Below are 17,583 nucleotides of genomic sequence, written 5' to 3' on the forward strand. Positions count from 1 at the left end.
AGAGGAAAGAAAATTACCCTAGAAGAATGGTTTGAGTTATAAGAAGGAATGATGAACTAAAAATGTGGCAAACATGTAGTTAAATCCAAATAAATATGGTTTGTTTAAAGTAATAATAGTGTCTCATTTCTGTAATTAAAACAATAAGTGAAACTGAGATATTCAGTGGCCATTCTGTTCAGCACTTGGGATGGTGGAGGAGGGTAAGATAATAACCAGAGATTGTTTTAAGGTTTTTATCGCAGGCAAGTGAGTGAGGCAGTTAAGATGATTGTTTTACATTAAGACTTTATTAAACTAAATATGTATGTTCAATATGATCATCTCAATAGATGCAGAAAAAGCATTTGACAAAAGTTGACCATTATGATAAAGACTTAGAAAAGTAGGAATGGAAAGAAACTTCAACTATTTAAAAAAAAAACAAAACAAAACCTGCAGCAAACATTTTATTTATTGGTGAAAGAGAACGCTTTCTTCCTAAGATCTGGAAAAAGGCAAAAATGTCCATTGTCACCACTTTTATTCCGAGTTTACTGGAGGTTCCAGCCAGTGAAAGAAAGAGAGAGAGAAAGGGAAGAAGGAAGAAATAAATTTAAAAGTATCCTGATATTCAGATTGGAAAGGAAAAAGCAAAGCTGCATTTAGTGCAGACAACATCTGTGTAGAAAATCCTAAGGAATTTACCCTCAACCCCCGCCCAAAAGAGCCACAAGAACTAAAATGTGAGTTTAGCAAGGTTGCAGGATGCAGTATTGAACAATAAATTATGTCTATATACTAGTAACAATCATAAATTTAAAATGTATTTAAAACACCATAAAATATTGAATACTTAGGGATAAATTCAACAAAAGATGTGCCAGACCTAAACTACAAAACAATGCATAGAGAAATTAAAGAAAACCTCAATAAGGATAGAGATATACCTGACATCATGGACTGAGAGACTTGATATTAAGATGTCAATGCTCCCCAAATTGTAGAAATTAACAAGCCAATTCTAACATTTACAAGAAAATGGAAAGGATTGGGGAAAAAAAAAAGAAGAGGAAAGTTGGAGGATTGTATTACATGATTTCAAGATATATTATAATGCTACAGTAATTGAGACTGTGGTATTTATAAAGATCATAAAGAGAAATATATATGCAACAGAGTAGAGTCCAAAAGAACACTGGTACATATACAGTCAGTTGGTTTTTAATCAAGGTGCCAAAGTGATTCAATGGAAAAGGATAGTTTTTTCAACTTGAAACAATTGGATAGCTGTATGAAAAAGAAAGAAGGAAAGAAGGAAAGAAGGAAAGAAGGAAAGAAGGAAAGAAAGAAAGAAAGAAAGAAAGAAAGAAAGAAAGAAAGAAAGAAAGAAAGGAAGGAAGGAAGGAAGAGGAAGGAAGGAAGGAAGGAAGGGAGAGAGAGAAAGAAAGAAAGAAAATTGCCCCCTCAGCTTACACCATGTACAAAAGTTAACTCTAAATGGATCACAGACCTAAATGCAAGAGCTAAAACTGCAGATTTCTTTCTTAAAAAAAAAAGTGTTGAAATATATCTTACAATATTACATTAGTTTCAGGTGCACAACATGGTGCTATGAAATTTTTATAGATTACACACCATACAAAGTTATTATAAAATAGCAGTTTGTTCCACTTAATCCCCTTCACCTATTTCACCTCTCCTCCCATCCTCTCCTCTCTAGTAACCACTAGTTTGTTCTCTGTATCTGTAAATCTGTTTCTGTTTTGTTACATTTGTTCATTTGTTCTATTTTTTAGATTTCACACATAAGTGAAAATATACAGTATTTGTCTTTGTCTGACCTGTTTCACTGAGCAGAATATCCACCAGGTCCATTCATGCTGTTGCAAATGGGAAGATTTCATTCCTTTTTATGGATGAGTAATATTTCATTATATATCACATCTTCTTTATCCATTACTCTATAGATGGGAAAATATTCCTTAAACATGACACAAAAGGCATGAAATACAAAATAAAAATTAGGCAGAGGGTATAGATCAAGTGGTAGAGCGCATGCTTAGCATGCTTGGGGTCCTGGGTTCAATCCCCAGTACCTCCTCTAAGAGTCAATCAATGAATAAACCTAAATACCTCCCCCCACCAAAAGAAAAAAAATTGACCTTTAGCAAAATTAAAATTTCTTATTTTGCAAATAATACTGTTTTGAAAATGAAAAGGCAAGACAACAGGCTGGGAAAAAATATTTGCAAAACATACATGCAACAAAGGACTTGTATTCAGAATACAGAAAACCAGTTATTCAAAAAAGATCCACCAAATTTTTTTTAAAAAGGCAAACATTTGAATAGACACTCCATTTAAGAAGATATTTGGTGGGAGGGCCTATAGCTCAGTGGTAGAGCACATGCTTAGTATGCACAGGGTCCTGGGTTCAACCCCCAGTACCTCCATTAAAATAAATAAATAAATAAACATAATTACTTACCCCCCCACAAAAGATTTAAAAATAAATAAATAAATAAGCCTAATTACCTCCCTCCCAAACAAAAACAAACCAAAAAAACCAAACAATAAATAAATATTTTTTAAAAAGAAGACATATGGATGACAAATAAGCCTATGAAAAGATTCTCAAAAAACCTCTGGCAAGACTTCTACAGAGAAACAGAAAATACAAATAAATAGCATAATGAATGAAAAGAGACACATAACCACAGTTACAGCAGACACTAAAAAGATAAGAAAACTGTTGCCAACTTAATGTCAGTAGACTTGAAAACTTAGACAAAATAAATTCCTAGAGAAACACAACTTTTCAAAATTGACTCAGAAAAAGTGGAATAGTCCTATAAATACCAAATATTCCTGTGTATTAAAGGAACTGAATGAAGTAGTGGTTAAAAATTTTCCCACAAAGAAGTTGTTTTTTGAAGAAATCCTTATATGTAGATATACATAATTCCCTATTTATGAATTAATACAGTGGGTGCTTTAAAATATTCCTCCACCCGCCAAAAGAGTGGAGGAGAGAGGTGAAACAAAATAGCAAAGCTGAGAACTTCTGGAAGCTGAAGGATGGCTACATGGGGTTCATGACACCATTTTCTCTAATGTTGAGTGTGTCTGAAAACGTTCATAATGAAAGGTTAAAATAAATAAATGAAATAAAATCTTTCCTTGGAGAAAACAACAGCCACAGTCAGTTTTGCTCGTGAGTTTTACCAATCTCTCAAGGAATAAATAACTCCAAACTTACGAAGCCTCTTCCAGAGGAGAGAAAAGGGGGGATTTTTCCTCAAATCATTCTATGTGGCTGGTACAACTTTGATACCCAAATTAGATGAGGCCAGAAAAAGAAAAAAAGGAAAACTATTGCCATTTTATTTAAAAATATAGTTGCAAATTCCCCTCCTAAAATATCAGTGAATCAAATTCTATAGTATAACATACCATAGCCAAGTTAGATTTATCCCAGAAATACTGGATGGTTTACTCTTAGGAAATCTATGTCATATTCTGCATTAACAGATAAAGGAGAAAAATCATATGATCTTCTCTATAGATACAGGGAAAATATTTGATAAAAATCAATACTCATTTATCGTTAATATAGTAAACTAGAACTAGAAAGGAGCTTCCTTAACCTGATAATAGATATCTACCGAATAGAACAAAACAACCAAAACTGAGTATAGCCTGCACAAAGATATCCTGTATTTAATCACATTACAGGTGGCAGAGTTGTTATTGTTATTCTGAGTGTTTTGTGTATAGAGTGATAGAGCAAATAATTGGTTGGTATCATTGAAAACTGAGGGGTTTTTTTGCGGTAAAATATACCTAATATAAAATTCACCATTTTTAAGTGTACAGTTCAGTAGCATTAAGTACATTCACATTGTTGTGCAACCATCACCACCATCCATCCATCTCCAGAATCTGTTCATCATCCCCAGCATAAAGTGTATACATTAAATACTAACTTCCCATACCTTCCTCTCTCCAGCAGCTGAGAACCACTATTCTACTTTCTGCCTCTATGAATTTGATTATTCTAGGTACCTCTATTAAGTAGAATCATACAATATTTGTCTTTTTGTGTCAGCCTTATGACACAGCATAATGTCTTTAAGTTTCATCCATGTTGTTGCATGTGTCAGAATTTCTCCTTTTTAAGGCTGAATAATACATCATTGTATGTATACACTACATTTTGTTTATCTATTCAGCTGTCCATGGATATCCGGATTGCTTCTACCATTTGGCTATTGTGAATAAGGCTTCTATGAACACTGGTGTACAAATATCCACTTGAGTTCCTCCTTTCAGTTGTTTTGGATATATACCCAGAAGTGGAATTGCAGGATCATATGGTAATTCTGTTTAATTGCTCGATAAATACTGTTTTCCACAGCAGCAGCACCATTTTACATTCTCATCAGTGATGCACAAAAAATACAATTTCTCCACACCCTCGCCAACACTTGTTTTGTTTTTCTGATAATAGCCATCCTAATGGGTATGAAGTGGTAATTCATTATTGTTTTTATTTGCATTTCCCTAATATCTATTATGTAGAGCATTTTTTCATGTGCTTGTTGGCAATTTTATATCTTCTGCAAAGAAATGTCTATTCCAGTCCATCACCAACTTTTTAATTGAGTTGTTTGGGTCTTTTTGGTCATTGAATTTTAGTTGTTTTTAATATATTCTGGCCAAATATGGAACAATTTGAACTTTGATAATATATAGTAATAGATTAAAGCACATTAAATATATTTAAATCCATACATTCATTAAGCTATTTTTAAAATGCTTATTAATCAATTCTGGAGGATGCTAAAGAACCAAGGCATTATTTTGAAAATGAACAAAGGTAAATTCTATACCCTAATAAATCATTTTTAGGTAGATACTCAAGAAAAATTCTGGATACATGCACAACAGGAAATATTCACAGGAATGTTCTTAACAACATTGTTATAAACTGGAAACCCAAATAGCCATTCTCAGGATGAATAAATTAAAAAACTGTGATATATTTATAAAATAGTATACAGCAGCAAAAAATTAAATAAACTATGAAACATGAATATTAGTAATATGTTGAATGAAAAATGCAAATAACAAAGGACAACAAAACATGATACTCTTCATAGAAGTTCAAAATAAAGCAAAATCAGCATCCTATTGTGTAGGCATGTACATATGAATACATTTTTTTATTAAAAATTTTTTTTCTTTAGAAAAAGTCAAAAGGAGTAACAGACACAGAATTCCGGATGATGGCATCCTGGACACGGGGATAAGGAGGGGATGAACAGGTGAGGAGCAGGTGGGTAAAATTAAGTCCGGATGGTGTTCAGCCCCTTGAGTTTTGCAGTGGGTAGGTACACTGGAATTCAATGTATTAATTTAAAAGTTATAAATATATGTGAATTTTAAAAAGAGGATCATGTGAGGATCAATGATGATTGTGTGTCATTAATCAAAGATTATAATTAATCCATTCTGTCGTCCTGACGTTTGCCTCCTCAAAGAGGTAAGGTGACTCTTCTAATCCGGGGCAGCCACATGAGAAACTGAAATGAGTGGGAGGGGTGGTAATTGTTTTCACTTTTCTCTTCCTGTTTTTTCAGAGCCTGGGAAAGCAAGTCAGAATTTCCAATCTTTTACAATTCCCACATGATTCCCTAATTTAGAACGAACTCAGATAAAATTTTAAAAAAAATCTTCCTCCATCTGGGGCAGACTGTCGCCTGCCCTGGAGCATCCTCATTCTGGGATGAGGAACCCGCCTAGGGCCGGGGGGTGTGCTCCAGCCTCACCCTCATCCCGCACGAACGCGCCCGGGCTTCGCTTTAGGGAGGATACTCCCGGCGAGGGGGTCACAGGATGGTTAATTAGTGGAAATGCTTTGGGTGACAGCTGGACCCCAGCAGGAAGCCCTGGGGAGGATGGGCGGGGGATATGACCCTGAGGGTTCAAGCGGGCCCTGGGGGTCCCGGACCTTCCAAAACACTAGCACCTGGTTGCAAAGACGAGGCTCCAGAGATTTACCCCTGGGTGACCCTTGACCACTTGCCCCGAGGACAGGCAATGTGGATGCATCTTAAACCAACGAGCCTGGGCCAGGCTTGCCAGCGGGAGCTGACAAGGCGCGGAGCCTCGGTCCACCCTACCGTGCAGCAGACATCGGGAAGCCTACGATCAAAACACTGCCAGGTGGAGAGGTCCGGGCCCTTCCCTTTCCACTCACTGCATCCAAATTGGGCCGGACGGGAAATTAAAAAGTGCTTCTGCGGCAACAACGACCAGGAAGCACCTTTATCGAGTAGGAAACCGTGTGGAGTTCAGCCACCTTGCCTTTGAGAGAAAAGCAGGCCCGAGCCTTTCCCTGCGTAGGGCGGGCGGCCGAAGCCCGGCAGCCCTGGCTTTACTCCAGACTGGGCCGGGTGACATCACCAAACTCCTCCGATCGGCGGGAGGGGGGCCCCGAAATCCCCTAAAAACATTGTGAGTAATCGCCGGGCCCGCCCTGCAGGCGGAGCTCAGACTCGGGAGCGAGCCGAGACGCCCCTCTAGTCCCGGGAGCGGCCTCCAGGCAAGCAGCCGCTCGGTCCCCCGCGCGGCGCGCACTTGCCCCGGGTCCCCGGCAGCGGCGCGCGCGCGCGGCCTCCCTGTCTTTCGAGAGGCGCGCACTTGTCCCTGACCCCCGCGAGGGACGGCGGTGCCGCGGCGGCGGCGGCGGCGCAGCGCGCAGGCGCGTCCAGATTCCCGGCAGTGACGCGGCGGCGGGCGCGCGCGGCGCATTTCCGCCTCTGGCGAATGGCTCGACTGTAGTGCGCGCCGCGGGCCCAGCTGCGACCCCGGCCCCGCCCCCGGGACCCCGGCCATGGACGGTGAGGGCGCCCTCTGACCTCGCGGGGTGGCGGCGCTGGGGCCGCCGGGACCGCGGCGGGAGCCCCCGGGCCGCCTTCCGCCCCTTTCTGCGCGGATGGGCGCTGCGCAGGGAGCGGCCCGCCGGATGGTGGCGCGGGGCGGGGCCGGCTTTGGGGGTTCTGACTCAGTTTCCCCTCTGGGTGGGGGTCGGGGGTGGGGAGCTTTGACTCGGTTTCCCCCCGGAGCCCAGGGGGGTAGTTCCCACTTGGTTTCCTTGTTAGGGGAGAATGTATCTGACTCAGTTTCCTCTCGGTATGGGGGGTGGGGAGTGCCCTCCCTTAGTTTAACTTACGAAAGTAGAAAAGGCCCTGACTCAGTATCCCCCGGTGGACGGAGGCCGCCATGCCCGGTTTCCCTCAGGAAACAGGTGCTTCTGGTTCCTTTACCCCCGCCCCTGAGTTTCACTGCAGGTTCCAGGTAGCAGTCCTGACTCAGTGTCCCCGGGAGCGAGCCTGCCTCCATCTCCGCAGGCCCTCCCTGGTGGGGACAGGAAGTGGGCTTGTGCTGACCCTTGTCTCCCTCTTCTTTCAGACCTCTTCCCTCTCATCTTCCCGGCGGGTAAGTGGACCGACCGTTCTCAGTGGTTCAGGTGGAACTCCGCAGGGTTGGGGGCAACGGAGTCAGCCGCCTGATGGGGGCTGGCCCGCGTCTCCTCAGCAGAGCCAGCCCAGGCCTCTGGTCCCTATGTGGAGATCATCGAGCAGCCCAAGCAGCGGGGCATGCGCTTTCGCTACAAGTGCGAGGGCCGCTCAGCAGGCAGTATCCCAGGAGAGAGGAGCACGGATACCACCAAGACCCACCCCACCATCAAGGTCAGCACAGCGCCTCGGTCTGGGGTACAGAGTCGGTAGGGGAGGGACTGGAACCCCAGCAGGCTTGCTTTCAGGCCCCCAGGCAGTCTGTGTCTCGGAGTTGGGTCTGGAATTCTTGCGCCTCAAAGGCACTCTCTGTACTTTGGACAGATCAATGGCTACACGGGGCCAGGGACAGTTCGCATCTCCCTGGTCACCAAGGACCCCCCTCACCGGCCCCACCCCCATGAGCTCGTGGGGAAAGACTGCCGGGATGGCTTCTATGAGGCTGAGCTCTGCCCCGACCGCTGCATCCACAGGTGAGCTCCCCATGGGTGGCAGGGGTGGTTGTGAGGTGGGAGTCGGAGAAGCTGTCAGTTGTGTAGCTGTTACAGTGTTACTCCTTTTTGGACAGAGGCAGAATTCCTCACTCCTTGCTCTGTCCCCAGCTTTGCCAGCAGATTCCTTTGTCTTGAAATTGTCTGTTTTGTGTGTCTGCTCTCTCAAGTGGATATGAGCTCTATGGAAAAGGGATAGGTCCCCAGTCACCTCTGATCTGCTAACCCCTGTGGCTGGAAGAACAAGTCCCTCGGTGTCACATCTCTTGTAGTGAGAAAGAAAACCACTGAACCACCAGTCTCTCCTGGAGCTTACATACTAGTTGACAGAGGCAGACCGTAAATAAATATGCAAATAACTAAACAAGATACTATTAGAGAGTCATCATTTCAGTGATGACAATAAAACAGTAATAGGTTGGAAGAATAGCCCGAGGTGGGGAAGGCACAGGAGCTGGTCTCCTTACTTTGGGTTGGGAGGTCAGGAAGGCCTCTGGTAGGTAAGGCCCGAATGTGAGAAAGCAGAGAAGCACGGAAAGAACACGCCCAGCAAGAGGAACAGGTGCAAAAGGCCTTGAAGTGGGAATGAGCTTCATGTGTTTGGAGAAGGAAAAGAAGCTCCTGTGGCTGAGGGAGGGAGCCAGCCGGGGCTAGGTGGCAGGGCACAGGGCCTTGTCAGCCAAAGTAGGGAGTGGGTTTCAGTTGACACAGTGGGAAGACATTCAAGGGGGTTAAGTGTGGAGTGATCACCTGGTGAGCGGATGGGGGAGAAGGGGCAGGCCAGGCAAAGCAGGAGGGCCCAGGCTCTGCTGGAAACAGTGGGACTGATGCCTGGGGGCCCTCAGCTTCCAGAACCTGGGGATCCAGTGTGTAAAGAAGCGGGACCTGGAGCAGGCCATCAGTCAGCGCATCCAGACCAACAATAACCCCTTCCAAGGTGAGATCTGTGGGGACAAAGGCCTGGGCCTGTCTGGAGCACCTCCACCCCCATCACCCTTCTGAGGCCATCATCACCTCATCTCTCCCTCACTGGCCAAGACTCACAGTACATGGGAACTTGCTGCCCATTCAGTACACACTCCCATTTTACCTATGGGGACATAGACCCAGAGAGGGGACGTAGAGACATCATATCCAAGATCACAGGTGGAGTCAGTGATGGGTCTACAACTGTCTCTTCCTCCTCCTCTAGGACTCCTACTGTTTCACACACCCTCAAACAGCCCTCCCAGCTCAGAGCTCCCTGCAGCAGCCCCCCAGCACCCCCCACCTCCACCCCCTGGCCCCTTGCTCTCCTGACCATCTGTTTTTCTGGCAGTTCCTATAGAAGAGCAGCGCGGGGACTACGACCTGAATGCTGTGCGCCTCTGCTTCCAGGTGACAGTGCGGGACCCAGCAGGGAGGCCCCTCCGCCTGTCACCTGTCCTCTCTCATCCTATCTTTGACAACCGTGAGTGGCCAGGGAGCCGCAGGAAGGGGATGGGGATGGGCCTGTGAGGAGGAAGGGGGTTGGGAGGGTGTGGCCTGCAGGAGTCGCTCTGGCTTCATTCAGGCATCTAGTGTATACATCATCTCCGGGCCCAGCTCTGTGCTGGTCGGGGAGACGAGGCAAAGACCCACAGCTGCCTTTGAGGTGCACCTTCCAGGCTGGCAGGGAGTTAGTTGGGAGACAGGCATTTCCAATATGTGATGAGTAGGTGGTGTGCCCAGAACTATACTAATGACCCCAGGAAATGAACTCTCAGGAACGAGATAATGTTAGAGAGTAATAATTCAATGATGAAAGCTCATAGGAAGTTCACAGACGAATTGTGCTGACATTGATCAACTGCAGTCTTTAATTAAGTAGTGAGCGGGATGAGTGAAAATAAAAGGGCTTTGGTGCCCCGAGGCTAGGAAACCAGGATGAACTGAGGGTTAGGAGGGAACGGTTCATTGCCAAGGTGGGTATGGATGGGCCTTGAAGACTGCTTGGGTCGGATGGAGAAGAAGGAATTGTGATTGTATTGGTTCCTATTGGACTGTAAGCTCTGTGAAGGCAGAGATATTTAGGTTTCATGTGTTGTTATATTCTTCATGCCTAAAACAGTGCTGGGCACATGGTAGGTGCTGGTAGATAAATAGCTGCTGAATTGGTTCGGGTGAAGAGCCAGTGGGAAATGGGAAGGGTTGACCCTTGGCTGCAGAGGTGCAGTCAGCAAGCTCTGGACAACCTTGACTCTGGGCTGGGCAGGAGCCTTGCATTTCGTGCAGGTCAGCATGGGAGACCTCTGGTGGTTCAGGACTACCTTCCTTATTCCCACACCCTCAGGTGCCCCCAACACCGCCGAGCTCAAGATCTGCCGAGTGAATCGAAACTCTGGGAGCTGCCTTGGGGGGGATGAGATCTTCCTGCTGTGTGACAAGGTGCAGAAAGGTACACACCAGGAAGCAGGGCTGTACTCTTTGGAGCAGGAGGTGAGGGACAAGGCTGAGCAGACATGTTGAGTGTCAGGGAACTGGTTTAAATGCCCCCCACCAACACCTCGGGGGCAGTATGGTGCTGTATCTTCAGGGATAAGTGTCAGCAGCCGTGGGGGCGGCAGGCTGGGTGAGTTGAGCACAGTGACCCACACTGCCACCCCATCTCCTGCAGAGGACATCGAGGTGTATTTCACGGGACCAGGCTGGGAGGCCCGAGGCTCCTTTTCACAAGCTGATGTGCACCGACAAGTGGCCATTGTTTTCCGGACACCCCCCTACGCAGACCCCAGCCTGCAGGCCCCTGTGCGCGTCTCCATGCAGCTGCGGCGGCCTTCCGATCGGGAGCTCAGCGAGCCCATGGAATTCCAGTACTTGCCAGACACAGGTACACAGCTAGGGAGGGAAACAGCAAGGCTGGATGTAGTTGAGGGTCAGAAGCTGGAGTCAGGTAGGGATTTACATAGTAATCAGATTCTCTTTCTTGCCCTATTAATAATAATACCCAAGATTTATTGACCTCATATCACATGTATGGCCGTATTCCAAACATATCAGTGAATTACCTGATTTTATTCTGGCATGAACCTCTTGAGGTGGGAGATAGCATCTTACTTGCCTGAGGTCGCATAGGTAGTGAGTCGCAAACCCAGACCTCATTTGAACCCAGGCTGTCTGGCTCCAGGGTCCTGCTGCCACAGTGTCTCTCTTATCACTACCACACAGCCATAGTTTGGTCAAGGCTTTCAGGCATCTGATCAAAATAGGAACAGCCAGAATGGTCCTTTATCCAAAGCCTGTCATCCAGCCTGAGAGTGTTTCCTACACTGGGAACAGTCTGATAGCATTTGGAAAGCAACCCCCAAAGCAGCCATCAGTTCATTCCACAAATAATCACTGGGTGTCCACTGATGCCAGGGCCTACACCAGGTATTATGCAAAGATGGGTAAGATGTGTTCCCTGCTCTTTGGAAGCTCAGTCACTTGAGGAAGTCAAACATGCAAAACAGATCCTTAAGTCACAGAATGACATGTGAAATGGAGGGAGGCGTGTGCAAAATGCCATGGGAGCTGCATGGAGGAGATGGCATTTAAATTGGAGAAAGACCCAGAAGTGCATTCTCTAGGTGGGTGGACTGGCACCTGGAAGGTCTAGGATGGTGGAGAGTGCACGACACTTGGGGACAGCTTTATAGTGGGAGCTGACATTGGGCAGTGAGCAGGCCCAGGCAGGAGGGCCTAGAACGTTGGACTTGAGACATTCATCCAGGGTTGCATCCTAAGGCAGTGGGGAGCCACCAAAGGTTTCTGAGCAGATAAGTGTCACAAGTAGATATGGAGGCTCACTCTGGCGGCAGTGTGCAGAAGATCAGAGATGGGGAGGCTCGGTGGGGAGGCCATTTTGGGAGATGTTGCTGTGGTCCGAGGAGAGAAGATGCCGTGTAAATCTTGCAAAGGGAATGGCAAAGGGAGACGATCACATCTACCGCCCACCTCTTCGGGGACCCTCAGCTCCACCAGCCCTTTGTGTCTGACACTAGGTTCAGTGCCCATCAGGACACCTGTGTTGTAGCTGTTGCCTCTGCTTGGACTGCTTGGCCCCAGATCTTCATGTGATGGGCTAACACAGTGCCTCCCTGGGCACCTCTAAAGTAGATTCTTTGACCTTCCTTCCTTCTGGTACTGTTAGCCTCTTCCTCAGAGTGCCTATCACTTGTATATGGTTGTGTCCCTGCCCCTCTGTCACTAGGATGTCAACTTTTGGGACAGGAACCTTGTCTGTCAGGGCCAGATCCCCAGTGGTTGGAATGGAGCCTCGCAAGCAGTAGGTGCTTGGTAAATATGTGTCTAGTGAGTGAATGATGGAGAGTGAGAAGAATGGATGCTGAGGATGAGTCCAGGGCTTGGTGGCAGGGCAGAAGGGAGGGAGGGAACACAGAAGGAGAAAGAACCAGGTGTTTGAGGTGAGATGGTGAGGTTGGCTTTGGACTGTTGGCCTTGAATGCTTTGGGGTTATCCAAGTGCTACGGCAGTTAGAAAGTTCTAAAAGCTCCAGACTTTACTATGAAACCATCAGAAGTAAGAGTAAGAGTCTATTGAAGTCTTAAGCAAGCCTATCATGCCTCAACTGCCCCCAAGTGCAAAGAGATCAGCGCTGGGCCCGGATTAAAGCTGGAGGTAAGCAGGGACTAAGTGGGGCAGGTGAGAGAAGCCCGAGACAGGGCACTGTGAGGGTTGCTGGCCCCCAGAGCCTTGCCTCTGACTTGGAGGCACCCATGTGGCCTTCAGAGGGGCAGATTCAGCCCACAGAGTTCTTCTGAGAAAGCTGTGGCATCTTTATAATTGTTGAGTGTCACAGAGCCATGCAGATCTTCTCAGTGGCTGAGAAGGTTTGGAGAGAGGGTCTCAGAAAAGCTTGTCTTGTCACTTTCCTCCCGAGGGTCTTTGAGAGCTTTGGGGGTGCAGTTGGGAAGAGCAAGACCCACTTCTCTCCATTACTTTTCCAGATGACCGTCACCGGATTGAGGAGAAACGCAAAAGAACATACGAGACCTTTAAGAGCATCATGAAAAAGAGCCCTTTCAATGGTGAGAGAGGCAGAGGGAGAATTAGAAGGCAGTGGGTTGGGGAGGGGAGAGCTGGGGGGGAAGCCAAGAACTGACCCAACCTTTGCCCCTCAGGCCCCACCGACCCCCGGCCTCCAACCCGGCGCATTGCTGTGCCTTCCCGCAGCTCAGCTTCCATCCCCAAGCCAGGTAAGGATTTCCTTAAGGTCGTCCCACCAGAACTGTAGGCTCAAATCTGTTCAGCCCATGGTTTAGACCTTTTGGTAGGAAGATGAATAGTCTCACCAGCAGGTGTCTGAAGCCTGCTCTCTGTTGGGCTTCTGTTTCTCAGGGCATGAGGCTTAGTTGCCTATGTCAGAGCCATTTGGGGCTATGTCAGAGCCATTTGGGGAGCGATGAGGATGCAGATTTCTGGGCCCCTTACAGACTACGGAATCAGAGGCTTTGGAGGTGTGGCCCAGGAAGCAGCAACTTCCTGGGGATGCTAACGTGCACTGAAGTCTGGGAACCATTGTCAGTTAAGCCCCATATTGGATACCTTGAGACATAGAAGTTTAAAAATGCAGTCTCTGCTCTCAGCTCTCCACTGAAGTGAGAAAACAAAAAACACTGATTTCTAAAGTAGCAAAATTGCAAACTCTTATGTGCTGGAGTGTGGCTCAAAGAAGAGTGATGACGCACACTCACGGGGCACTCCTTGGGCCCAGGCCCACCTGGGGCTGTGTCTGTCAGCTGTAAGATGAGGTTTTACCAGCTGACCTCTGAAAGCATCCCTTCCTCTAAAAGGCCATGAGAGCTTTGTGGGCTGGAGTAGACAGGGATGTGAGGCTAGAATCAGACCGTACAGGCTAGGGCAGATTGAGTAAGAGCAGAGAGCTAGGTGCCGGCCTGACGCCCCAGGGAAGGATCGATCCTATCCCCTTGCCAGCAGCTGGGGTACAGAGTGTGGGGTGGGCCTCTAAGGCTTTCTCTGACCCCTGCCTCTCTCTCTCTCCTCCAGCTCCCCAGCCCTATCCATTTACACCATCTCTCAGCACCATCAATTTTGAGGAGTTTTCCCCCATGGTCTTTCCTTCTGGGCAGATCCCAAGCCAGACCTCGGCCTTGGCACCAGCCCCTGCCCCAGTCCTGGCCCAGACCTCAGCCCCTGCCCCTGCCCCAGCCATGGCATCAGCCCTGGCCCAGGCCCCAGCCCCTGTCCCAGTCCTAGCCCCAGGCCTTGCTCAGGCTGTGGCCCCGCCTGCCCCCAAGACCAACCAGGCTGGGGAAGGGACACTGACAGAGGCCCTGCTGCAGCTGCAGTTTGATGCTGATGAAGACCTGGGGGCCCTGCTTGGCAATAACAACGACACAGCCGTGTTCACAGACCTGGCATCTGTCGACAACTCTGAGTTTCAGCAGCTGCTGAACCAGGGTGTACCCATAGCCCCCCACGCAGCTGAGCCCATGTTGATGGAGTACCCTGAGGCTATAACTCGCCTGGTGACCGGGTCCCAGAGGCCCCCTGACCCAGCTCCCACCCCCCTGGGCGCCTCTGGGCTCACCAACGGCCTCCTCTCGGGGGATGAAGACTTCTCTTCCATTGCGGACATGGACTTCTCAGCCCTTCTGAGTCAGATCGGCTCCTAAAGGGGTGACACCTACCCTGCCCAGAGCGAGCACTTAACAGATTCTGGGGGGGTGTGCTGCAACTGCCCCCAACTTTGTTGGGTGATGTCTTCCTGGGGAGGGGGGTGCATTTTATTCTTTTATTGGCAGTGTCTATCTCTCTCTCTTTTTGGAGGTGCTTAAGCAGAAGCATTAACTTCTCTGGAAAGGGGAGAGCTGGGAGGGCTCAAACTCTTCCTTCTCCTGTCCTGATGTTCAGTTCCATTCTCTGTATAGGGAATTCTGGGGGCCCCAACCCCACCCTCCAGCTTCTAGTACTCTCCTAGAGAGGGACAGGCTGGAGCTATGGCCTTTGAGGCCACAAAGCCTTATTACCAAGTGTCTTCCTCAAATCATGGATTCATTTACACTTTGAGCCAAAATAATGCCCCTGTTACCAGCCCCTCTGTAGTGCTGGCATTGTCTTAGTGCCTAACCACCAGCGTTTGAGGGGCTGGCCTTCCTACCCTGCAGAGGTTTCTGCCAGCTCTTTCCTTGGTGGGCTGTGTATGAAGGGACAGGTGGGACAGCACTGGCCCTCTACAGGATCCAGGGAGGTTCTGAGACTTCTCTGTTCCCCCTTTTCTCAAGTGCCTTAGTAATAGGGCGAGTTGTTTATAGAGAGTTGAGGGGAGAGCTGGCTAGCTGCTCTCTAGTCAAGAGGCTCAGTTTTTACTGAAGAATCAAAGCATTTGGACTTTTGCTTTTTCTACTCTAAACTAATAAATTTGCCAAGCTGGCCAGAGACTTGCCTTCTTTCAGCAAACACTCGGCACACCCCACTGGTCATGTCAGGCTGGACATCATTAATAGAGTTGGAAGACTATTTACACTGTCATCTGGGAGCTTGTGGTCTGAGGATGCCCGTGGAAACCCCTAGTTACCATCCAGTGGATGAAAGCAGACAGCTAAGGTGGGTGGGATCCTGGCCTAGTGAGAGCTGAGTAGCTCCTTGGCTGTGGGGATGGAGCACTTTCAGGAGGGCTTCACAAGGGCCATGCTAACTTCAGGTCAACAGAGGAGGGTGGATTTTGCAGAGGGGCTAGTCAGCATTTGTAGGTGAGTGGGGTATGAGGGATGATGTTGAAAAAAATTTTGATGGGGCCAGGTGGTAAAAGATAACCCTGGAGTAAGAGGTTTGGATTTCATCTCAAGTGGTCAAGGGAGCGTCTGCATCTGTTGGGGAAGGGGAGGTGCCAGGTAAAGGTCTGTGTTTTGATACCTGGTCCTGGAGTCCCGAGGAAATCTTAAATCCGAAGCCACCGATACCCCCGCAGCGCCCAGTAGTTCCTGACAAAAACCAAGCGACGGACCAAAGGGCTAGAGCTGGACGTACTTCCGATTTGGCCCAACGCAGGCGCAGTAAAGCAGGGTCAGAGAAAGGCCCTGGCTGGCTGGGACTTGCCTTCTCGAGTGCGCACGCGCAGACAGCTTTCGCAACCGGGAGACCAGATAATAGATTTCAGGAAAACCCATCCTCAGGCCGATGGCGTCGCACTGTTGCGGGAGGGTTAAGGCAGAGGCAACCCAGTTACCAGGGGGACGTGCTGCAAAAGCTAGCGCGTCCTCGGGGGACACAGTAGGCCCAAGGTAGAAACTCCAACAGACGGTGTCTACGAAGGAAGATGCCAGCAGGCGACGGAATATTGGGGAACCGGAAAACATCTAGCGAATCGCTTGCGCTCCAGCCTCTTGGTCGGGAGGAGGGGTCAGGGGCGGGGCCTGAAGCATGTGGGCCACTCGGGGACCAGACCTAGCTGCACTTCCGCTCGAGGGGCAGAACCCGAGTGTGGCGGCCAGGTCAGGACCGGGGCAATTCTGCCTAAGTGTCTGGGGAGGTGGGGCTAGATGGAGCCGCGGTGCTAGAGGCGGGGCCAAGGCGAACGCGAAGAGGTGAGAAGGTTTCTAACCTGAACAAACTGATGGCAGGGCTGCCTGCAATGTGGCGAACCTGAGGCCCAGAGAGGAATGAGTGAGCCCAGGTCCTCCAACCGAGGCTGTGCCACGCTCTTCTTGGCTTTCCCAGTGTCCTGAAGTGACCTCCCGTGACCCCCTGAAGCCCTCTCATGGTCCTTCCCGCACTCCCTGAGTAACCTCATCATGCTCATGTCTCATCAGTCCCAAATCCTTGTCTCCAGCCCAGACTTCTCTCTCCTGCGTGCCAGCCCACTGGACATCTCACACTGACATCCCTCAGGCCTCGCAAACTCCCCGTATTCCAAACGACACCAGCCATCCCCAGCCTGCCCCTCCCCTTCCCGTCTCAGCCATGGCTTTACTATCCTCCAGGGGCGCCAGCCAGAAGCCTGACCACCACTGTGGATTCTGCATCTTCTCCCCTAGCAACTCCAGTCCACTCCTCACCAGGTCCTGGCAAGTGTGCTCACTTCTCTCCTCTCTCCACTATCACCTAGTTTAAGCCACTGCTTCCTCCTGCTGGGACTGCTGCTACAACCTCCTCCCTGGTCTTGCCTTCCCTGCAGCAAAGGGGCTCTAACACAAAAATCTCATCCTCCTCCCTTTGAATATCTATCAATCACATAACCAGTCCCATTTTCTGCAGACTCACACCCAGAAAGTAACCAGAGCCTTCCACACTGCCCTGTGCAGGCTCTCACTACAGTCTGCCAGGTGAAAGCTGGGGCACAGTGTTGGGGACTGTTAGTCCAATATCCCTAGTGCACATATTCACAGACCTTTCTGACTCAGGTCCAGCCTCTTTGACCCTGGGTCCTTGCATAAGTGGACTCTAGTCCAGTAGGCCCCCAGAATGGTCCTACCCAGGATGCCTTTGACTTCTCTACCTGGTAAGCTCCTAATCAGCCTCCAAACTCAGCCCTCACATTACCTCCT

At 48.6% G+C, this 17,583-nt stretch overlaps 1 protein-coding gene and 1 long non-coding RNA gene across 5 annotated transcripts; one reads left to right on the top strand and one right to left on the bottom strand.

Annotated features, from left to right (window-relative positions):
* Positions 1-6,546: 6,546 nt before the first annotated feature.
* RELA (RELA proto-oncogene, NF-kB subunit) lies at positions 6,547-15,473 on the top strand. 4 transcript variants are annotated; one of them, XM_074371756.1, is made up of 11 exons: positions 6,552-6,887; positions 7,459-7,485; positions 7,585-7,739; positions 7,890-8,038; positions 8,902-8,993; positions 9,375-9,506; positions 10,368-10,472; positions 10,692-10,904; positions 13,024-13,104; positions 13,198-13,272; positions 14,084-15,473. In XM_074371756.1, the coding sequence occupies exons 1-11, from the start codon at positions 6,881-6,883 to the stop codon at positions 14,710-14,712; spliced, it is 1,665 nt and encodes a 554-aa protein (XP_074227857.1). In that variant the 5' UTR covers positions 6,552-6,880; the 3' UTR covers positions 14,713-15,473. The 4 variants fall into 4 exon arrangements, with proteins under 4 accessions (XP_074227859.1, XP_074227860.1, XP_074227857.1 ...); XM_074371757.1 differs by having other exon boundaries at positions 7,588-7,739; XM_074371758.1 differs by lacking the exons at positions 10,368-10,472; positions 10,692-10,904 and having other exon boundaries at positions 6,547-6,887.
* On the bottom strand, positions 9,872-16,616 carry LOC123617436 (uncharacterized). Its single transcript, XR_006725570.2, has 2 exons — positions 15,953-16,616; positions 9,872-10,912 (listed from the first exon to the last, which is right to left on the bottom strand). It is a non-coding gene; the product is annotated as an uncharacterized LOC123617436 (long non-coding RNA).
* Between the last annotated feature and the right edge of the window lie 967 nt (positions 16,617-17,583).

This window comes from Camelus bactrianus, chromosome 10 (assembly GCF_048773025.1).
Source record: "Camelus bactrianus isolate YW-2024 breed Bactrian camel chromosome 10, ASM4877302v1, whole genome shotgun sequence".
In the NCBI taxonomy this organism is placed as follows: domain Eukaryota; kingdom Metazoa; phylum Chordata; class Mammalia; order Artiodactyla; family Camelidae; genus Camelus; species Camelus bactrianus.